We start from the raw sequence: 23,692 nt of genomic DNA, 5'->3' as shown, positions 1-23,692 counted from the left end.
CTACTCTCTAACATTTTCCTTGTTTTACTCCATGGCCATAATTGAAATGTATGTTGAGGAGCATTCCCTCCTTGTGGGCTCAAATTTTGTAACTTAAACTCCTGTTGGTCTACATTTGGAAACCTAAAATTTGTTTTAAGACTCAAATACTCAAAGTTTTGTTGTTGCTTTAAACTCAGACTCTTGGTTTCTTTGGCAATGCAGTTATCTCAAAATCTAACTGGCTTCTGATCTGTTTGCTTCCACACAATTCCATGTACTAGTTAACTCCATTTAAAGTTATTCGCTGGAAATAATTAAGTCCCCAAGCCTCTTTTTCCTCAATATAATGGCAACTACCTTGATATCATCAGGTTTGGTTGAGAATATCAAAACTCTTAATTTTGCCATGAGATTGATTTTTAATAGCCCCTTGTTACCCTTTGTCTTTTTATTCTTATTTCCTACTCTCTAGGATCTATAAAAAATGAGATTTTCTAACTGCATCAATTATGTATTCCCATAGTAATGCTGCATAAAAAAAAACCCAAAATGGCAGCTTAAATCAATAACCATTTATTATTTATAACAAAGCAGAGATGGTTGTGTATTTCTGCAGATTTGTCTCAGACTGGGCTGATACCAGCTGAACTAGATTATAAACATGTCAGCTAAAGAGTCCATTGGAAGTTGGCAGGCCTGGAATGTCCTTTGCCTAGACAATGTGGCTGTACTCCATGTGCTCTTTCATTCTCCTGAAGGCTAATTTAAATGGTTCTCATGGCAAAGGCAAGCTTCCAAGGGAAAGAGCAAAAGCACACAAATCTTTGTAAAGCTACATTTTAATACCCAAAGCAAGTCATAAGACAGCCCAGATTCAAAGTACTTGTCAACAGACTATCTTTTTTTTCTTCAAAACTCCAATTATTTTTTAAGTTTATGTATTTATTTTGGGGGGGAGAGAGAGAAAGAGAGAGAGAGAGAGAAAATGTGCTCAACTGGAGGAGGAGCAGAGAGAGAAAGGAAGAGAACGATTCCCAAGCAGGCTCCACACTGTCAGCTCAGAGCCACACACATGGCTCAATCCCAGGAACTGTGAGATCATGACCTGAACTGAAATCAAAAGATATGGATATAGAGAGTGATTAAGAATAGAGGCCATTTTTGCAATTAATCTACTTAATTGACCAGGGTCCCACATTTTGCAGCTTTCTATTCTCATTAATTCTACTGACAATCCATCCTGTATTTTCCTGACCTAATCTCTTTTATCTAATATTTTGGTAAATAAAGCTGGTAACAATCCACACACACTTTTAGTATTCTATTTTCCAATTCCTTGACTAGGCTATGTAAGCATATGGATGACCTTTCCAAACTATCAAAGGTATAAGTTTTACCAGATATTTTGCCACTACATAAACAGGATCTTCATTTTCTTATTCCCCAGTACCAGATCCTTATCTCTTTCATCCTGACTGTTCCAAATATTTTATGTCTTGTTATGACAGTTATACATTTTTATATGCCAATTTCTATGCTAGTAAAATAATGCTAGTAGGTATAATAAATAAATCTTCAAATATTAGGGCCTTAGCAAGGATAAATATTTATATATCATTCACATAGTATCCAAAGAGAATTTTTGATTGGCACTGGTGAAATAGTAGTTTGACACTTTCCTCCACACAGTCATTTAAAGACCTAATCTCTGCTATTTCAACCATTGACTTCCAAAATTGCCCTGGGCATTAAGATCCACTTAGTCAACAGGGAAAGACTGAGTAGAGACTTGTTGGGGAATAATTCCACTACATTTCATGGTCAGAAATCAGTATCATGGTCATACTTATTTGCATAGAAAAAAAAGCAAACGTGTACCCAGGAGAAAAAAAGAATGGATTCTGGGAAGGGTTGAGCTTCCTACTTTTTGCTATATGTTACATTTGTTTGGAAAATTATACTGTTTTTAATAGTTACCCTATTAATTTTACCATGCATTCCTAAAGTCTGGAGTTCATATCTTAACCATCTTCCCCAAAGTAAAAGAACTTTAAGACATTTTAACTCTATTCGCTCCTTCTTTTTAATTACATGGTTTCTTATTTTATCATTACAAAGTTTCACAGAAGATTTATTTTGACATAAGTCAACTTTCTTTAAACATTTGGAAAACACTAAAATAATACTTTTAGTGTTTTACACTTTATGTATTTATTTGTGTACACTTTATTTTATTTGTTTACACATTTAATGTTAAAAAATACCTAAAAGCTATTTTAAACTTCTATTATAAATAAAATATACCTTTTTATAGACATGCAACTTTCACAATAATTCATCCTATGTTTAGCTATAAAGATTGACTCAACAAATTCTAAAAAGCAGAAACTGTACAAGTCACTCTCTCTACCTATCAAAACATATGGCTTGTGGCTATGTCTGATATCAGAGGAAAAGACAGCCTTAAATGATTTTATTATTAACCATAAATAATAACTATATTGATCATTCAGCTCAAAAAGCTAGAAGTACAATATAAATGTACTGATCAAGAAAGAGGAATAAATAAATAAAAAAATGGAAACTCCTGAATTAAAATAAAAAAGTAAAAACTCAAAATTCTTATTTTAAAGACCAATAAAATAGACAAACTCTGACAAAGCTAATCATTTAAAAATCAATACATCTAATATTTATTGGGTACTCACTATTTGAAATGTATTTTGCTAAGTAATTTACAAAAACATAGCTCACTTAAAGCTCAAAATAATATGAGAATCATTATTTCATAAATTTATTAAATACTAATTATGTGCTTAGCACTTTATGAAACACTGTGAACATATTGATGAACAAGAGTGATAATGCCATTGCCCTCAAAATATTTCCATTCTTGGGGCGCCGGGGTGGTTCAGTCGGTTGAGCTTCTGACTTCGGCTTAGGTCATGATCTTGCAGCTCCTGAGTTCGAGCCCCGCTTTGGGCTCTGTGCTGACAGCTCAGAGCCTGGAGCCTTCTTCAGATTCTGTGTCTCCCTCTCTCTCTGCCCCAACCCACTCACATTCAGTCTCTGTCTCTCTCAAAAATAAATAAACATTAATAAAAAATATATATATTTCCATTTAAGGAGCAAATATCTCCATTTTACAGATGAAGAAATTAGATTTATTAACTTAGATAACTTTCCTAAGATCACATAGCATCTTTGTGTTCAAACTGTATTTTAACCTAAATTGTATTCCCTGAATTCCATGCTCTTAACCAACATGCAAAGCTAAACAAGTTGGGAGCAGGGGATGACAGCATATACTACTAAAATTATAAAGTAAATACAAACATCCTTGCCATATTATTGCAAATATTTTTTTTGTTCGCTTGCTCAGTGCTAAGCTCTTTAAATAATTAATGTACACAACTACTCTCTGAAATAGATTGTATTATTTCCACCATATTTTACATTTGAGGCAACTGAAGGAATAAGATGTTAAATAACTTCTAGTTCCAGAGCTTTTTTATCCCCAGGAAGTCTAGCAATGGATCCCACATTTAACTACTACTACAATGTGCAACCACTCATTACTGAGGAATTTTTAAATAATTTTAAATCACTATTTATACAGCTTATTGCTAAAATGTTGAAATTATGGATGGAGTACTTGATTTTCTAGGGAAACCTGAATTGCCAAAGTTGACATAAGTAGAACCCAACACAATTAAAGAAAACCTAGAAGAAACTGCAATCATTGTAAAAAAAACTAACTCCACTAATGATGGCCGACCCAGGTAACTTTTTTTGAAAATGCTATCAGTATCCTAAGGAACATATAATTTCCCTACTATTTAAGCTATCAGAGAGAGGGGGATATTCTGGCATGTTCACTAAGCTATCGTCCATCACTATGATACCAAATCTGTCAAAACTAGCTTGTAAACAAACCAACCACTAAAAGTAAGCACACAAACGAATAAACCTAATAAGCTGAAGATACTCTCACCTTTGAATATAGATGTAAAAATCCTCATTTAAAAAATCACAAATTAATTCTCATACATATTAAAAGAATGATATGCCATGCCAATGTAAAGATTATTCTAAAATGCAAGGTTCATTCCTCCTGGATGTTGGATATATGTACCTACCTAAATAAATAAGAAAAATTGTCAAACTCTAATCCAGAAATTTCAATACTACGCTTATCCCTAAGGAACAAGTCAAAAAGGTGTTCAAAATACATAGCATTGTTTATATTAGTGAACATTGCTATCTCCACTATAAGAAAAATTAGTGTAAAAAACTAATAATTAGCAATTACAATCTGTGGTAGAAGGTTATAAGAGATGTGAGTTATAGGAGATACACAAAGCACTTTGTTATTTAACAGAAAAAAAAAATCCCTGCAGACTTTGGTAAAGACTTTACTGAAGAGGAGGAATTTAGGATGGGCCTCAGAGGATTAGTAGGATTTTAACAGATATAATTGGAAACACACAGAGATATGTTTCTGGGTCATGAGATATGGAAGGAAATAGTGAGAAATCAAACTGAGGAAGTAGACTGGGTCCAAACCATAAAGTGCATTAAATATAGATAGTAATAAATAAATCAGTGGAACAGAACTGAGAAGCCTGAAACAAATTCAAGTATGTGAGAACCAATTATATGACAAACTTAATATACCAAATATTGTGGGGAAAGGAGTTTTACTGTAATGATGCTGCAATAATTCCCTATCTCACACCAAAAACATGAATATATTCCAGGTGGATTAAAGATCAAACTGTTCAAAATAAAAACAAAAAAAAACAAAACACAAAATACTGGCAGTAACAATGCATAAAATATGGACATAAACTTAGGTGTACATATAATTTTTTAAACAAACAAAAATTTAGAGGTTGTGAAGGAAACTATACATATGTTTGTTTCTTCTAAAAGTGTATATAAAAGTGTATTGTAGAAGCCACCATAAACTAATAATACCTGAGGGAGAATTTTTCTGAGAAACAAAGTCTTAGTGGCTCTAATACACAAAGAACTCTAAGAAATAAATTTTAAAAATGCAAATAGGCAAATAGAAAAATGAAAGAAAAAATAGAAAAATAACATAAGCAAACAATTCAAAGAAAAGTAGATGCAAATAGCCAATAAAAATATAAAAAAGTTTCAATCTTATTTGAGTTCAGAGAAATATTAATTAAAGTAGCAACAAAACATCATTTTTTACCTCTCAATACTGACAAAAATTAAACAGATTGATCACATAAAATGGTTGCAAAGATATGGGGTAACAGCCTCATATATTACTGATAGATATGGAAACTGCTACTATATTATTGAAAAACAATCTGGTAGTACTTATTAAAATGAAAAATGTGGGTGCCCTTTGATCCATCAATTTCACTTTTGTGAATGTCTGCTGTAGAAAATAAAAGCTATAGTATATGATATATGTGCAAAGTTGTTTGTAGCAATATTATTTCTTAGTGGGAAAAAATAAAAAGGAAAGGAGAGAAACTGGGACTACACTTAATGTCTAAATATAGGGGCTGGTTGATTAAATTCTGATATGTTTATATAATGGAATAGTATATAGCCATCAAATAGAGTTAGTCAGGAGTTGATCTTGATTTTAATTTTTTTAGTAAATATCAAGTGTATGACTTACATTTTTTAAACAAAACAAAAATAAATCATATGTGTGTATATATATATATATATATATATATATATATATATGCATCATTAAGACAAGGTAGGAGATAACAAACAAATTGCATTTGTCACTGAAAAAGAAGATACTTGCAGAGGTTGGAGCAAAAAGAGTTCTTAGTTCATTTAGTTCATGAGTCATTTGTTCAACATATTGGAATAATCACACATTACTTTTGTAATTTCATAAATTACCTTTGCCATTCAAACAATCTTAAAATGTTTTTTTAAATAAAGCATAATGTTTTAAAATGTATAAAATATTGTCTCTGAATTGCCTTCCTGTAATATGAAAGAAAGGAAAGTATCTTCCTTGAATTTAACTATTTACCAGACAATACACATGGAAAGTGAAGTATATCAACCAGCACGTGGTCTTTAATTGTGATTACACTTTATTGCACTCAGCCGATTAAGTGCTTAAATTACCAGATAATAGAATCTATGTTCCTAATAATGGAAAGTGTATTAACAGTATTTTTGCTCTTTATTGTAGCCCAGTTCCAACAATCACATGGATGAAGGTTAATGGTTATATTCCTAGTAAGGCACGTCTGCGGAAATCTCAGGCAGTGCTGGAAATACCCAACGTGCAGCTGGATGATGCAGGCCTATATGAGTGCAGAGCTGAAAATTCACGTGGAAAAAACTCCTTCCGTGGACAATTACAAGTATACAGTAAGTGTTCTCAGCAAAGCATGATGCTCCAGTCATTCCCAAGGGTCAAATTGAAAATGCAAATTAATTTGAATGACATATTGTTTGTTAGGTAGTACATAAAAACCAAGTAATAATTTATAATCATACTATTTCTGCATGGTAAAACATCATGTAAAATTATGCTATACACAGAAGTGGTTTAAATTAAAAATGAATGGGGAAATAGCAGATTCTTTGTATAGAATAGAGAGTGGCTATACTTAAAAATGAGATGTTTTCCTTGCACCAAAGCCATTCTCTGATAAGTTAAAAATCTTGTAACTTTTATTAATTTATTCTTGCCATTGGCCTGAGTCAGGAATTTCAATCTATTGCCCATGCACCAAATCCTCCCCAGATGTCACTTTTTTGAAAATAAAATTTTAGGGGCGCCTGGGTGGCTCAGTCGGTTAAGCGTCCGACTTTGGCCAGGTCATGATCTCATGGTTCATGAGTTTGAGCCCTGCATCAGGCTCTGTGCTTACAACTTAGAGCCTGGAGCTTGCTTCAGATTCTGTGTCACCCTCTCTCTCTGTCCCTCCCCGACTCACACTCTGTCTCTCTCTCTCAAAAAAAATGAATCAACATTAAAAATTTTTAAAAGAAAGAAAAGAAAATTTTACTGGAACACAACCACACCCATTTGTTTACATATTGTCTATGTCAGCTTTTACACTGCTATGGCAGAATGAGGCAGTTGAGACAGAATTAAGTAGCTGATTTGCAAAGCCTAAAATATCTACTATCTGGTCCTTTACAGAAAAACTTTTCTGACCCCTGGCCTATATTAATATATCTGTATGATAAATAGCCTCTACAACATAGAAACATTTATATATCCAAAAATGCCAAAGAACCAACCAGGTTGTGTATAAGAACTGGGAAAATCTACTTCAAAAAATATCTACAATTTCATCTTTACTTCCGAGGATCATAAGTTGTATCTACTTTTCATATTTGCTTTTATAATGTACATTAAACATAATGGGTAATTGATAGTATTCTTATTTCCTATATGAAGACACACACACACACACACACACACACACACATACACACAAAGAGGAACACTATAATCTAGAACATTGATATAAGAAAATTCAAATGCTTTCAATATAAAACTATCCAAATTGCCTATTTGGCTGAACCCACCAAACAACTACAACTATCACTGTATCTCAAGATCCATTCACCTAAAAAGCTTAATGCCCTGCAAATGAACTCTTAAAGAACAGTTTGAAACATTAATATCTGAATTTAAACTGGTTTTTCTTTCTTGATCTCTAATAACTCCTTTAGGAATTCAGTAGTCCAACCTTATTACTCTACCATTAATATTTCATTCATTCATGTATTCAATGAATGTTTATTAAAAGCCTATTATTGCTCTACATACTAGCAGTAGAACTTTGAAGGAATTCGTGGTCCACCAGATTAGATGAAATGCAAACCCCACATTAGAACAGAGCATGTTGTCTGCAGTGATAAAGGCATGTGCAAAGGATTGTGGGAGCAGATTCTACTGCATCTACTGGGATGAATCAGAGAAAGCTTTCCAAAGGATATCTTTGAGACTTTCTTTAAAGGCTAAACAGGGGGAAGCATCCTGAAGAAAAACATAGAGCCATTTAGAAGTTTGTAAGATTGAAGCACTAGCACTGGTTTGTTTATTTAGGCCATGGGTATTATAGTTTGATGAAACTCACAAAGCAAACTGTTCACAATTTCTTACTACATCATTAAGTCAACTGTGTAGCCATAGGGGTAAAAATTCTTGCTTCTGTACCCCAATGAACAATAATTAACATTCAAATACATTATGTTGGTTTATACTCCAAAGTGTGAAGTTATACCAGTTTCTCTCTACAAATAAAAATCTGATACTGAAAGACAAGTGTTCAACCAGAGCATTGTCACTCAAAACCACACAAAGAAATGCAAGGAGAGACTGTTACTCTTAAGACAATTTGGGAAAATTTCCAAATCTTTCTGGGTGGTGAAAATTGGCTCACACCTAAGTTATAATTAGATTTACAGTACAGGACAGAACCTCCCACATGGCACTACTCCATTGTACCTCTCTCCATTCCAGGTACTTGATTCATAGTAGTAATGATTATTTCCAAGAAAAAGAAAGAAAATTGATTTCACTCAATTTTACTGGTTTACCTTCTGGTAAGAGAGTGTACTACTAAGAAACAAACTGTAAACTCTCCTTGTCATGCACAATTAGATGTACAATGCAGGCCAGCCAGGTAAGGACAGACCTTCCCAAAAAATGCATCATTTTGAATAGAGAATAATTAAGATTATTGACTAGAAAAAGAAACTGGGCTAGCTGGCTACTCTGGTATATAACATCTGACAGTTTGGGAAGGTATCTTGGAAGAATTTGGCCTTTCACTGTAGCCCATTTTTAGGGTAGTTTTTCTACGCTCCTCCTGATTTTGCCCAAATAGTCCCAGTTTATGTCTGTAGCACTGGGACAATAACAAAAAGCTCTATTTCACTTCCAGACTGTCTTGGTTATTACATAGTCACCCAATTTGTACTTTTAAATCTGTTGCCTTTGACATGAGGGCTTTTCTCCTCACCCCTGAAACTCTGTAGAATTTAAGGATCTTGGCTAGCATTTCCTCCTGACAGTTGATACAGAATAACATGATGCATGAATATTTCACTGTATCCATGATTTGTATTTGGAATGTTCTCCTTTTAGGAGAATGGATTTTTGTTGGAAGTTCTGTAACCTGATCTTCACCCAATGAAAAAAGTAGAGGCTGACACTTTAACCTAAATGGTCAATATTCACTGAGTACTGAAAACATATAGTTTTTCCTGTGTTCTCACTGTCTTCGTGAAAGTGTAATTATGGGAATGTTTACATGTTCAGTTAGTTGTTTAGCTCAATGGATGAGAGCCAAGGTTTTAAGACAACCTTTCTAGTCTCTTTTGTTGTTGTTGTTGTTGTTGTTGTTGGTCAAATCATTACAAAATTAGTGCCAACATAGGTGGTAGGCATAAATTTAAGCCACACGGTATTTATAATTAAGACTCTGTAGGGGTATTTGGGTGACTCAGTTGGTTAAGCCTCCGACTCTTGATTTCAGCTCAGGTCATAATCTCGCAGTGTGTGACATCGAGCCCCATGTCAGGTTCTGCACTGACAGTGTGGAGTCTGCTTGGGATTCTGTCTCTCCCTCTCTCTCTCTCTGTCCTTCCTCAATGCTCTCTCCCTCTCTCTCAAAAAAAATAATAATAATTTTAAAAAAAGATCTATATTGTAAACATAATGCAACAAATAACACAACAAAAAGTCCATGGTACTAAAATAATAAAAATAAAGGTAAACTTACAGGTGTTATTTAACCAATACATTCGAATAACAATATTCATGAAATTGAAAAAAAATTAAACTACAAAAAAACATAATTGAATAAATTGAAAAAAATAACAATTGAAACTTAGAAAAAAACTACATATGTATTCTATTAAATATGTCTTTTTATAACATATGGTAGTTTTATAGGGGAAATAATTTCTTTGATTATTTCTATGTCTTTTAACTTCTGATGATTAATCAAAGACTAGTCACACAAATTTACTAGTCACAGAAATTTTTAGTCTTTATATTTCCAACATAAATTGAACCCTATTTGTTAAAGTTCTCAATTAAGATGAAAAGAAACAATGAAAAAACAAAAAGAAGAAAGAAGTAAGGAGGATAGGAGGAAAAGAGGAAGGAAAGAAGGAAATTAAAACAATTTTAAGCAGTTTTATATGCAAGGAGATCTCAACAGGAGGTACTTTGTGTAGAGAAAAATATTATATAAAGATATGTGATCTATGAGTTTAAATATGTATCATGTGCCCCACAACTAATAATTTCCCCAAATATCCAATAAGAAATAGAATTTTATTTTCATTGTAGTGTAGTATTATAGATTTCCTTATTTTTAAAAGATCTCTGGAGAGTGCCCTCACAAATTTTAATGCCTTCCAATGTCTACAATTTGATTATTAAGCTTTTCCAAGACAAAGATTTGCTTTGTTTTGTTTTCTTGTTTTTCCTATCAAGCATTCTGTTCAGCTGAATAGATAAACAAGATGTGATATATATATATATACACACACACACACACACACACACACACACACACACCATACATATATGTTATATATGGTGTGTGTGTGTGTGTGTGTGTATGTGTGTGTGTGTGTATAACATATATATATGGTGTATGTGTGTGTGTGTATATATATATATATATAACATATATATATGGTGTGTGTATATATATATACATATATATATGTATATATATATACACACACCATATATATATATATATATATATATATATATATACACACATATATACACACACACACATACATATGGTATATATAGTATACATATGGTATACATATATATATATATATGGTATATATACATAACCACAGAGTATTACGCGGCAATCAAAAAGAATGAAATCTTGCCATTTGCAACTACATGGATGGAACTGGAGGGTATTATGCTAGGTGAAATTAGTCAGTCAGAGAAAGACAAAAATCATATGACTTCACTCATATGAGGACTTTAAGAGACAAAACAGATGAACATAAGTGAAGGGAAACAAAAATAATATAAAAACGGGGGGGACAAAACAGAAGAGATTCATAAATATGGAGAACAAATTGAGGGTTACTAGAGGGGTTGTATGGAGGGGGGTGGGCTAAATGGGTAAGGTGCACTAAGGAATCTACTCCTGATATCATTGTTGCACTATATGCTAACTAATTTGGATGTAAATTTAAAAAAAAAATTAAAAATAAAATTAAAAAAAGGAAACCTTATATGATTTAGACTCAAACTTGAATTATTATTAGAATTAAAAGAGACAAAGAAGAAAAGTAGAACATTCCAGGTGGATTTAACAATTTGAAGAAGATGCAGGGTGTTCTTGGGAGACAGTAAACCTGTGTGCTTGGATTACAAGGATCATGAATAGTATGAAGTAGACTGGCAAAGCAGGGTAGTAAAGTTTACAGAAAGCCCCAATGAGAAAGTAGAGTTTAATGTTACTTTTGTATCTTACCATTCCTATCAGCATTTTTAGCATGCATGAGAGATAACTAAAAAGGGACTCATTTTAAAAGACAGGCATGAAAGTCATGAAAGCTAATATTTGAAGCTCACCATGGCAAGATTTTTCCTTGATAGCTCCTAGGCTGATGATATTGAATCGGATGTTGATGTTGGATCACAGAATGTGTTCAAAGGCCTACAAATTCTGAATATGCCAAAGTAAGGCTCCTTACAGTCATTATCTAGAAGACCAATGAGCTATTGAAAACAAAATTCCCATTCAGAGATCAGGAGAAGGCAAAACACACTAGGAATGCAATAAATGCTTCCAATTCATTTTTTAATCTGCCAGAGTAGAATGAAATAATTGTATGCTGCCTGGAGTCAGAAATATCTGACTTTGAATGTGGTTTCTATGCCTTATTAATTGTGTGACCTTGGGTAAATTTTTTTTTAACATCTCTGAGCCAAAGTTTCCTGATTCATAAAATTAAATGTTTGTTTTCAGGATAAATGTAACGGGGATTAATTGATAATGTAGCTCAGTGTCGAGGACTAGCGATTAATAAATGAGAGTTCTTTCTCTCACACTCTGTTTCCTCCCTTTTAAACTGCTTAGGTTTTGGACCCACTATTGTCCCTTTAGACCCACTATTCTAGTATTCAAGTGCAGTTTCCTTTAGTACATCTTCTTTCCTTTCTTGTGCTACCATATCCTATAGCATTGACGTTAGACTTCCTCTACCACAATATAAACTCTTAAAAAAGAAATGACATAGATGCTCCTATATCCTTAATAATTTCTAAGACCAAGAAAGGACTAAATAGTATGAAGTGAATGAATCAGTGATCAAAGTCCTCACTGTCACAAAGTAAAATATGTTATAGGTTAATGCCAAAAAATTTGCTAGAGAAAAATAATTGTTCAATATTTATAGCTATTGTTTCAGTTTTTTCAGTGTTTTTGTGGACAAAGAGTCACTTGTTTCCAGTAGTTTTATTTTAAAAATTATCCAATGGAGGAAAGACACTATTTTGTGTCTTACAGGTTGTAAACAAGTACATTATCTCTTTCTTGATAAAGTAGTTTTTCTCTGTTGTAATTTTGAAAAAGGATTTTAAAAAGTTTTGAAGAATGTTAATAAATATATAAAAAAATTTTACACCAAGAGAAATTTGAATTAACAAATTATTTTCCTATGCAATTCAATTTATTTTAGAAAAAACAAAAATAAAAAAGCAAAGCAATTATTCAATAAATGGTCTTTTTGTATTATATCACCTTGCGCTAACGCTGCCTCAATGTCTGGAAAAAAAGGATGTCTCTAAGTACTTGATTTCCTATTAAACAAGTTCTGATACCTTGGGGAGACTGTAGCCACTTGCTGTAAGTTGGGTAAAACAATAAGATATACTTGACCTAGCTTACAAAAGTGTTTTAAATTATCAAAATATTATCACTGCTATATCTTTTTACACAGGAAATAGAGTTCTGTGTGCAATGCAATGTTGTGCTTCTTCTGAATACCTACAATTATGTGAATTGATAAAAAAAATTAATGCAAGTAATATTTCCACATGAATTTTGAATTTGGTAAAGTGTTTGAAAAATGAAGTCATCCTTCTTTAATCCTTAAACTCTTACAGCTTATCCACACTGGGTAGAAAAACTGAATGACACTCAGTTGGACAGTGGGAGCCCTCTCCAATGGGAATGTAAGGCTACTGGAAAACCCCGACCCACATACCGTTGGCTGAAGAATGGAGTGTCCCTCTTGCCTCAGGTACTGTTGGTAACTGTTAATCTGTTCCAGTGTAATTTTAACAGGATTTCACACAGGATATGACAAACTATCCTCCTTTTGTCTTATTGAAAGTCATTTCTTATATATGCCTCCTAATGTAGTGAAGTGAGAAATAAAATGTATTTATAAATAAATTTTTTAACGTTTATTTTTATTTTTGAGACAGAGACAGAGCATGAATGGGGGAGGGTCAGAGAAAGAGGGAGACACAGTATCCAAAACAGGCTCCAGGCTCCAAGCTGTCAGCACAGAGCCTGACGCGGGGATCAAACTCACGAACCGCGAGATCATGACCTGAGCTGAAGTCAGACGCTTAACTGAGCCACCCAGGCGCCCCTAAAATTTTCTTTTTAATTACCTCATTAATTTTTGAGGAACATGTTGTTAAAGTTTTATTTGATCCTATAAATTCATGGGAAAATATCAATTATTATCATAGATTCATTGCTGTCTCTAGCTGACTTTTAGATATCTAGCTTGTTGTGTCACTTTGCAGAGGGTGGAATTTGCCCCAGAAGTAAAGTGACTTGTCCAAGATCATGTATCTGGTGAGAGACGAGACTATTATAGAATCCTAGCTTTCTGTATCTTGGACAGGTTCTGTGACATCCTACTTAATAGGATTTAAAAAACTAATTTTTTTTTTAGTAACTCTGCATATTTTTGAAACATGTACTGGATTTGAAAATAAATCAATGACTGTTTAGTTTTAAAATGATGGTAATAATTTTAGCCAACTCCCTTGTATGGCCTTTGCAGAAAGGAGGGCAAGGGGAGAATAGTTCACTATTTATGGCCAAAAATGGAAGGGTGGTATATGAGGTTGAAATTCCGAACACAGATTATGCCCAGGTCCTACCACTACCAAGAGGTCTCTTGTCTGTCATTCACCTCTTTGGGCTTCAGTTCGCTCCTTTATGAAATCAAGAGATTGGATCATATCATCCCCACAGTCCCATCCAGCTCCAGCATTCTCTTATAAAACCAGTTAGACCAAAACAAAACACAATTACAGAAAACGAATACAGAAATACAAATAACTATAGAGCCATTAAAACTGAGGGCGTGAGAATCCTGAGTCATTGATTCGTTGTCTTTTTCTCTCTAATTTCCTGGGGATACCAGATAAACCTTGAGATAAGACTATGCTGGTCATATTTTCTTTCAGCATCCCAGTAAATTAAATTCCACTGGCAGATAATACTGTTGCAAAGTGAATGGGTTTATTTTGAAAATTATGTAAACTTACTTGGCATCTCTGTTGATAGGTAAACCACTGATCACTAAAATTGAAAGAATTATTTGTTTGGCATTAAGTAGACAGGATACCTTAACAGCATTTTAAATTTCAAATTTGTTTTTGAAATGAGCTCTTGGCTTCAGTTGACCCCAATTTGCACATGCTCAGTTTTCTGAATTCTATATTAAATTTTATCTGATAATGAGTTTATGTTTTTTGGTCAATAATTTTGTACAGAATCCAGTTGCAGGGCAGTTTTTTTATTTGTTTTAGTTTGTCAGGAAGTGAGAAAAGGTAAACTCCTGATCACATTAATATAACAAAGGGATTCTTTTTTATTTTTATGTTTATTTATCTATTTGGAGAGAGAGAAAAAGTGTGAGTAGGGGAAGGGCAGAGAGAGGGATAGAGAGAATCCTAAGCAGTCTCCACACTGCCAGCATGGATCCCGATGCAGGGCTTCAGCCCACAAACCACAATATCATGACCTAAGCCAAAGTCAGACACTTAACTGAGCCACACAGTTAATCTTAGCAAAAGGATTCTAAGACACTTAAGTGAACCACACAGTTAATCCTAGCAAAAGGATTCTTCGTTTGACCTGGGCTGGTTTTAACTTTGATCTTACTTGTCTACAGTCACAATTTTTTCCACATGTGAACCCCTTCTTCTTATGTAAAATTAGTTCAACCAAAAGCATTATCTGCTGATTATATTTTATAGGCTGATCTAGTATATCAAAAAAAAAAAAAAAAGCAACTGCTCAGTATAAAAACAAAACTGAAACTAAAACTCCTAAGAATAACTACAGTAAAATACTGTTATGATATCTTTTTTGACCAAGAAATAGTTATAATTTACAAAAGACATTTTATCATAAAATAATGAACAGTAAATTTGTGTTATTAACTTGTCAAATAATGTTCAGCTGCATTCATCGGAGGCTTCTTTCCCTCAGCCTAGAAGAGAGTAACTGCAAAATCTGTATGATTTATTCATTTTCTTTACCTACTTATTTTTATTTTATTACAGAATAGGATTGAGATGGTTAATGGAGTATTGATGATCCACAACGTGAATCAATCAGATGCTGGAATGTATCAGTGTTTGGCCGAAAATAAATACGGAGCCATTTTTGCGAGTGCTGAGCTGAAGATTCTAGGTATGCAATCTAAGTAAATAAATAGGAAAAATGTGTTGCTTCTTTTCATGCTTTAATTCTTATCATACTGAAGTTTTATGATATAATTGTAAAAATCTAGTTTATTACTTTAAAAGAAATGATATGTTTTCCTGATATATGTTTTTAAGCTTTTGCAGGACAAGTTTACATTGCGTACAGTTTGTCCCATCACTTTTTTTATAAGGTCTTTTCAACTTTAGTTTTAATAGGTTTACACACTATCTTTTTTATGGTATATAAAAATCATGTAAGAGATATGTTAATTTTCATAAAATAATATCTTGAGGGCAGGGGATCATAATGCCGATTTCTAGCAGCCTCTCCCTGCTTCCATAGCAATGCTAATATTTACCCACACAGCTCTTACTTACCAATAGGCAAGACAACATTCCAAGGGAAAGGCAGCACCCTCTAATCATGGGGTATCTACCATTATTAGCCTTACCTGAAAGGGAAAGCCTTTCTGAGACAAAGTCCAGCTGTCTCAGAGGGTTACACCCTTGATAGTAGTGTAACCAGGACACTAGCACCTCACTATTTAAGTACCACAAGAAAGATTCCATCCAGTGGAACAGGCTACTCAATCGAACATGTTTGGGCCACAGGAATGGATTTTACTTTTTTGCACTCTAGTTTCCTAAACTTTGCTCTGGGATATTTGTAATACAAAGAAAGTGACTTGAGTGATCAAAATTCACTGTCTCCCAAGGTGGGTAGGAGCCCAAGTGTACTTTCTTGCTCTGCACTAAAATTCCCATAGCACAATATTAACAGAAATACCCAAGATCCCAGGAATCTGGAAACTTACCACTTACATATCAGCTAAATGTAACATTCTATAAATCACCTTATTGAATTATGAATGTTTGCACTTAGAATTTCTCCACATTGTGATAAACCCACTTAGAGTAGATACAGGAGCCCAAATTTCCATCTCCTGCAGTATAACCAATCAAATATGAACATACTTTCATGTCAGCTTACACTCCAATATTTCTGGATGAAGAAGCTAATTCAGCCTTAATTGTTTACATAGAAATATTCTCAAATGTGTCCTTTTCTCATTCACTAGACATATTTTCAAAAGTACCTCTTATAAGTTCTACTCCTAGTAGGCATACAAAATTATTTAGCCTAGTAGGCTAGGATTTTGATGGTTTCCTGTCTCAATTTAGGTTTTTCATCCATTTTGAATTTACTTTTGTGTATGGTGTAAGAAAGTGGTCCAATTTCATTCTTCTGCATGTTGCTGTCTAGTTCTCCAAGCACCATTTGCTAAAGAGACTGTCTTTTTCACATTACATATTCTTCCCTGTTTTGTCAAACATTAGTTGCCCATATATTTGTGGGTCCATTTCTGGGTTCTCTATTCTATTCCATTATCTATGTGTCTGTTTTTGTGCCCCTACTGTACTGTCTTTTTAAAAAATATTTTAATGTTTATTTATTTTTAAGCGAGACAGAGAGAGTGCGAGCAGGGGAGGGGCAGAGAGAGAGGGAGACACAGAATCTGAAGCAGGCCCCAGGCTCTGAGCTGTCAGCACACAGCCTGATGCAGGTCTTGAACCCACAAACCAGGAGACCATGACCTGAGCCGAAGTCAAACGCTCAACCAACTGAGCCACCCAGGCGCCCCATACCATACTGTCTTGATGATCATCGCTTTGTGCTACAGCTTAAAGTCTGAGATTCTGATGCCTCCAGCTTTGGTTTTCTTTCAACATTATTTTGGCTATTCAGGGTCTTTTCTGGTTCCATATAAATTTTAGGATTGTTTATTCCAGCTCTGTGAAGAATGCTGGTGTTATTTTGATAGGGATTGCATTGAATGTATAGATTGCTTTGGGTAGTATTGACATTTTAACAATATTTGTTTTTCCAATTCATGAGTATGGAATGTTTTCCATTTCTTTGTGTCTTCTTCAGTTTCTTTAATAAGCTTTCTATAGTTTCCAGCATACAGATCTTTTACCTCTTTGGTTAGGTTTATTCCTAGGTATTTTATGTTTTTTGGTGCAATTATAAATGGGATCAATTCCCTGATATCTCTTTCTGTTGCTTCACTATTGGTGTATAGGAATGCAACCGATTTTTGTACATGGATTTTATATCCTATGACTTTGCTGAATTCATAGATCAGCTCTAGCAGTTTTTTTGGTGGAGTCTTTCAGGTTTTCCATGTAGAGTATCATGTCATCTGAAAAGAGCTAAAGTTTCACTTCTTCTTTGCCAATTTGGATGCCTTTTATTTCATTTTGTTGTCTGACTGCTGAGGCTAGGACTTCCAACACTAAGTTGAAGAAGAGTGGTGAGAGTGTATATCCCTGCTGTGTTCCTGATCTTAGGGGGAAAGCTGTTTTTCCTCATTAAGGATGATATTAGCTGTGGGCTTTCACATATGGCTTTTATGATGGTAAGGCATGTTCCTTTTATCCCAACTTTCTTGAGGGTTTTTATCAAGAAAGAATGCATCTACTGACATGGTCATATGGTTCTTATACTTTTCTTCTATTAACGTGGTGTATCATATTGATTGATTTGCTAATATTGTACCAGCATGCAATCCAGGAATAAATCCCACTTGATCATAGTGAGTGATTCTTTTAATGTACTATTGAATTCAATTTGCTAGTATCTTGACAATTTTTACATCCTTCCTCATCAGGGATATTGGTTTGTAATTCTCCTTTTTAGTGGGGTCTTTGTCTGGTTTTGGAATCAAGGTAAGGCTGGCTTCATAGAATGAGTTTGGAAACTTTCCTTCCATTTCTATTTCTTGAAACGGTTTGAGAGAATAGGTATTAACTCTGCTTAAATGTCTGGTAGAATTCCCGTAGAACGCTATCCGGTTTAGGACTCTTATTTGTTGGGAGGTGTTTGATAACTGATTCAATATCTTTGCTAGTTATGGGTCTGTTCAAATTTTCTATTTCTTCCTGTTTGAGTTTTGGTAGTGTGTGTCTAGGAATTTTTCCATTTCTTAAAGATTTTCCAGTGCATACAATTTTTCAGAGTATTATTTTATAATTGTTTATATTTCTGTGGTATTAGTTGTGATCTTCCTCTTTCATTCGTAATTTTATCTATTTGAGTCCTCTCTCTTTTTGAGAAGTCTGGCTAGGGCTTATCAATTTATTTATTCTTTCAAAAAAACAGCTCCTAATTTCATTGATCTGTTCTACTGTATTTTTGGTTTTGATAGCATTGATTTTTGCTCTAATCTTTGTTATTTCCTTTCTTCTGCTGGCTTTAGGCTTTATTTGCTGTTCATTTGCTAGCTCCCTTAGGTGTAAGGTTAGGTTGTTTACTTGGGATCTTTCTTGCTTCTTGAGATAGGCCTGAACTGCAGTGTCTTTTCCTCTTAGGACTGCCTTTGCTTGCATCCCAAAGGGTTTGGCCTGTCATGTTTTCATTTTCCTTTGCTTCCATGTAATTTTTAATTTCTTCTTTAATTTCCAGGTTAGCTCATTCATTATTTAGTAGGATGTTCTTTAACCTCCATGTATTTGGGGGCTTTCAAAATTTTTTCTTGTGGTTGATTTAAAGTTTCCTGGCATTGTGATCTGAAAATACACATGGGATGATCTCAATCTTTTTTTTACCTATTGAAAGATGCTTTGTGACTCAATATGTGATGTATTTTGGAGACTGTCCCATGTACACTTGAGAAGAATGTGTATTCTGCTGCTTTAGGATGAAATGTTCTAAATATATCTATTAAGTCCATCTGGTCCAATGTGTCTTTCATAGCCATTGTTTCCTTGTTGATTTTCTGCCTAAATGATCTGTCCATTGCTATAAGTGAAGTATTAAAGTCACCTACAATTATGGTATTATTATCAATAGTTTTGTTTATGTTTGTGATTAATCGATTTATATATTTGGGAATCACATTGGGGGCATAAATATTTACAATGTTAGTTCTTCTTGCTGGATAGACCCCTTAATTCTGATATAATTCCCTTCTTCATCTCTTGTTACAATCTTTGTTTTAAACTCTATTTTGTCTTGGGGCACTTGGGTGGCTCAGTCAGTTAAACGTCTGATATCAGCTCAAGTCATGATCTCATGGTTCATGAGTTTAAGCCTTACATCGGGCTCTGTGCTGACAGCTTAGAGCCTGGAGCCCGTTTTGGATCTGTGTCTCCCTCTCTCTCTGCCCCCTCCCCCACTCATGCTCTGTCTCTCTCTCTATCAAAAATAAACATTAAAAAATTGTAAGAAAATAAAAAATAAAATCTAGTTTTCTGATATAAGTATGGCTACTCTGGATTTCTTTTGATGTCCATTAGCATGATAGATGATTCTCCATCCCCTCACTTTCAATCTTCAGGTGTCCTCAGGTCTAAAATCCATCTCTTGTAAGCAGCATATACTTGGTAATTGGATCTGTTTTGTTTTTGTTTTTGTTTTTGTTTTTTGTCTGTTTGTTTGTTTTTAACGATCTGATACCCTATTTCTTTTGATTGGGGCATTTAGTCCATTCACATTCAGAGTGATTATTGAAAGATATTAATTTAGTGACATTTTTTATATGTAGATTTTATATTTGTTGTGATGTTTTCTTGTTCTTTGTAGTCTTTGCTGCTTTCGATTCACAGAGTCCCCCTTAGGATCTCTTGCAGGGCTGGTTTAGTGATCACAAACTCCTTTAGTTTTTGTTTGTTTGGGGAAGTCTTTATCTCTCCTTCTATTCTGAATGACAGCCTTGCTGTATAAAGGATTCTTGGCTGCATATTTTTCCTATTCAGCACATTGAATATTTCCTGCCAGTCCTTTCTAGCCTGCCAAGTTTAAGTGGAGAGGTCTGCTACTAACCTTATGTGTCTACCCTTGTAGGTTAAAGACCTTTTGTCCCTAGCTGCTTTCAGAATTCTCTCTTTATTTATTTATTTATTTATTTATTTATTTATTTATTTTGCTAGTTTCACTATGATATGTCATGGTGTCCTGTTTTTGTTGATTTTGAAGGGAAATCTCTATGCCTTTTGGACTTGGATACCTGTTTCTTTCCCCAGATTAGGGAAGTTCTCAGCTATAATGTGTTCAAATAAACCTTCTGCCCCTTTTTCTGGCTCTTCTTTTTCTGGGGCTCCTATGATACAGATATTGTTTTGTTTCATGGAATCACTTAATTTTCTATTTCTCCCCTTATGATCTAGTAATTTCCTTTCCCTCTTTTTTTTCCAGCTTCATTTTTTCCATAATTTTATCTTCTATTTCACCTATTCTCTCCTCTGCTTCTTCCATCCTTGCTGTCACTGTATCTAGTTTATTGTGCATCGCAGTTATAGCATTTTTGCTTCATCTTGACAAGTTCTGCTGATCTCTGCAGCAAGAGTTTCTCTGGTGTCTTCTATGCTTTTTTTTAAGCCCAGCTATGAGTCTTATGACTGTTATTCTGAATTCTTGTTCAGATTCATTTTTTTATATCTGATTTGAGCAATTCTCTGGCTGTGATTTTTCTTGACCTTTCTTTTGGGGAGAATTCCTCTGTACTGTCATTTTGGCTAAGTTTCTATCTTTTGCGTGTCTTAAAAGCTTGTTATGTGTCCTGCACCTGAGGGTACTATTATATTAAAAAGGAGTCATACATTGTCCAGGGCCTGGCACTCCAGAAAGTGTTTTTGGTGAATGCTGTTTGCACTCTATTGTTGTGGTTTGGCTGCTTTATCCCACCAGTCAGTCCTCTGCAGAGCTCCTCCTCACTTGTAGTGGTGGAATGTTTGGAATTTCAATCAGATGTGTTTTGATTTGTTTGTTGAAGTAACCCTGGAAAATAAAAAAAAAAGAAAGAAAGAAAGAAAGAAAGAAAAGGGAACCTTGACTTCATAAAAAAATTAAAATGAGAGGGGAGAAAAAAAAAGAGAATCAAAAAACCATGAGGCTAATTTCAGAGAAGGAGAAATGAAAATAAAGAAGAAAGAGAAAAAATGGAAAAAGGATAGAATGAAAATGCCTGAAAATGCATGAATAAGAATTGACCAAAAATAAATCAGAAACTATAAGCCTGATTTAAAAAAAAAAAAGGAAGAGGGAAGGAAAATATAAATAAAATAATAAAAGAGAAAAACAGTTTGTCTGTTGGTTCCTGGAAACGGTGGCTGTGCTGCTCTGGTGGAGAGGCTGGCTGCATTGGATGAGTCAGTCTTGCTCCAGTAAATAAGCAGTTGCCAGGCACAGAGGGGCAGGGTTTTGCCCTGCCTCCACTGGGGGCTGCTGTGCTTCTCTCTGAAGTCCCACCATGTTGATGCTGAGGGGAAAAATGGTGGCATTCCAGGCTTTTCTCCCCATACCAGGGACCTCAAACCATGCTGTTCAGGCAGTCAGTTTTCCCTGCTCCACAGTTCTGCACCTTCTAGGCGCTAGGCTGGGATTCAAAATCAAAGTCTTAAAGGACCCAACTCTCCCCTGTTCCAGAGTGGAGTCTCTCCAACCTGCAGATAAAAGACCATGGCTGGCACCTGCAGGGTCTTTTGTCCTGGTGGAGGCAATAAACCACCTTTCCAAAGTACTCCAGGAAGGGAACTGCTCTATCCCAGTGCACCCCAGAGATCGCTACACTGCGCTATGTGCTCTGGGGTCAGGTCCTTTCTCCCCAGGAACGCACACCATGTCTCCTGGCTTCACTCTGGAGAAAGCTGCGCACTTTTGAAACCTCCAAGTTTCAGTTCGAAGAGCTGTTTGAAAAAAAACCCAAAAAACAGCAACAACAACAAAAAAAAAAAAAAAAAAAAACCAGAAAAAAAAATGACACTCTCCATATTTCTCCTTCCCCAGTCTGTGGTCCAGAGAGGTTTTCCTCTTGTGCTAACTCAATGCTGCACTTTCACAACCTTCCCTCTGTCTCTCCACAGAAAGGGTTTCATCCCCTCCATGCCTATGCTGTTTTATCTCCCCCAATTCACATACCCACACCTCGATCCTTCCAAGCTGTCTCTGTCCAACTGTGGAAGTCTTTCTGCCACTCTGCATATCGATTTCCTGGGTGTTCCAAGTGATATGAGCTCAATACAGCTGTGTTTGAGAGATGAGGAAAATCCCGGTCCCCTATTTCTCCACTGTCTTAACTCCTTCCCCCTTTTCTCTATCAATTCTTATCTCGTCTCAATTACAAACACATATCTTTTTTGTTATATACATATCTTTTAATGTTTTTGTGCCATGCATTATACTGCTGTATAATGGACATAAAATAATTATGTTAAATTGGTTAAAATAAATGCCTCAGATACAGTAGACTTGTAGACATATCTCCCAGGTTCTCTTTTAGATTCAAAAGTGTGTGTGTGTGTGTGTGTGTGTGTGTGTGTGTGTGTTGGTCTCTATGTCATGTGTTCTTTTAGTCCAGTGTCCTCAACCCACAGCTGCCCACCAGAATTACTTGGGGAACTAATCAAAAGTATCTTCACAAAAATCGAGTGAAAGCAATATTAATATTAATGAAGTATCAGACCTAATTGAATAATTGCTACCAATGAAGTAAAATTTTAATTGAAATTTAAATAATTCAATTTTTAAATGTATTTTAAAACAACTACAGTTAATTTTGTATGATGTTAAAGTAAAATATGCAGTAAAACTCCAAGATAGGAAGTGGATGACACAGGATTACCTCCTCTACATGTAACCTCTATTTTTCCAAAGGAAGCCCCAAATAGACTTTCTTGCCAGCACCTTCACCTTTTGCTCAAGGTGCTCATATTAGTCTTTCAAAATTAAAATTGATAATCATAATTAAAGCATGTCATTTTTTGAAACAGTCTGTCCGTGGACCCCACATAATATGAAACCATTATCTGCTAAAATTATATGTTTAAATTTTGAGTTAGTGCCTTTTGCATGTGTAGATAACCTGTGGTTTTATTAGAAATGTATCCCATGAATGGATAAAGAAGATGCAGTATATATATATATATATATATATATATATATATATACACACACACACAATGGAGTATTACTTGGCAATCAAAAAGAATGAA

The 23,692-nt window shown here is 34.5% G+C and overlaps 1 protein-coding gene across 1 annotated transcript in view; it reads left to right on the top strand.

Annotated features, from left to right (window-relative positions):
* CNTN5 (contactin 5) overlaps window positions 1–23,692 on the top strand; it is a 536,456-nt gene that overhangs the window by 215,970 nt on the left and 296,794 nt on the right. Inside the window, exons 8-10 of the mRNA XM_042907110.1 lie at window positions 6,188–6,369; window positions 13,127–13,263; window positions 15,557–15,686. Coding sequence (XP_042763044.1) covers window positions 6,188–6,369; window positions 13,127–13,263; window positions 15,557–15,686 — 449 coding nt within the window. The remainder of the gene's footprint in view (window positions 1–6,187; window positions 6,370–13,126; window positions 13,264–15,556; window positions 15,687–23,692) is intronic.

This window comes from Panthera leo, chromosome D1 (genome assembly GCF_018350215.1).
Source record: "Panthera leo isolate Ple1 chromosome D1, P.leo_Ple1_pat1.1, whole genome shotgun sequence".
NCBI classification, from domain to species: Eukaryota; Metazoa; Chordata; class Mammalia; order Carnivora; family Felidae; genus Panthera; species Panthera leo.
This window is presented reverse-complemented; position numbering and strand designations above follow the sequence as displayed.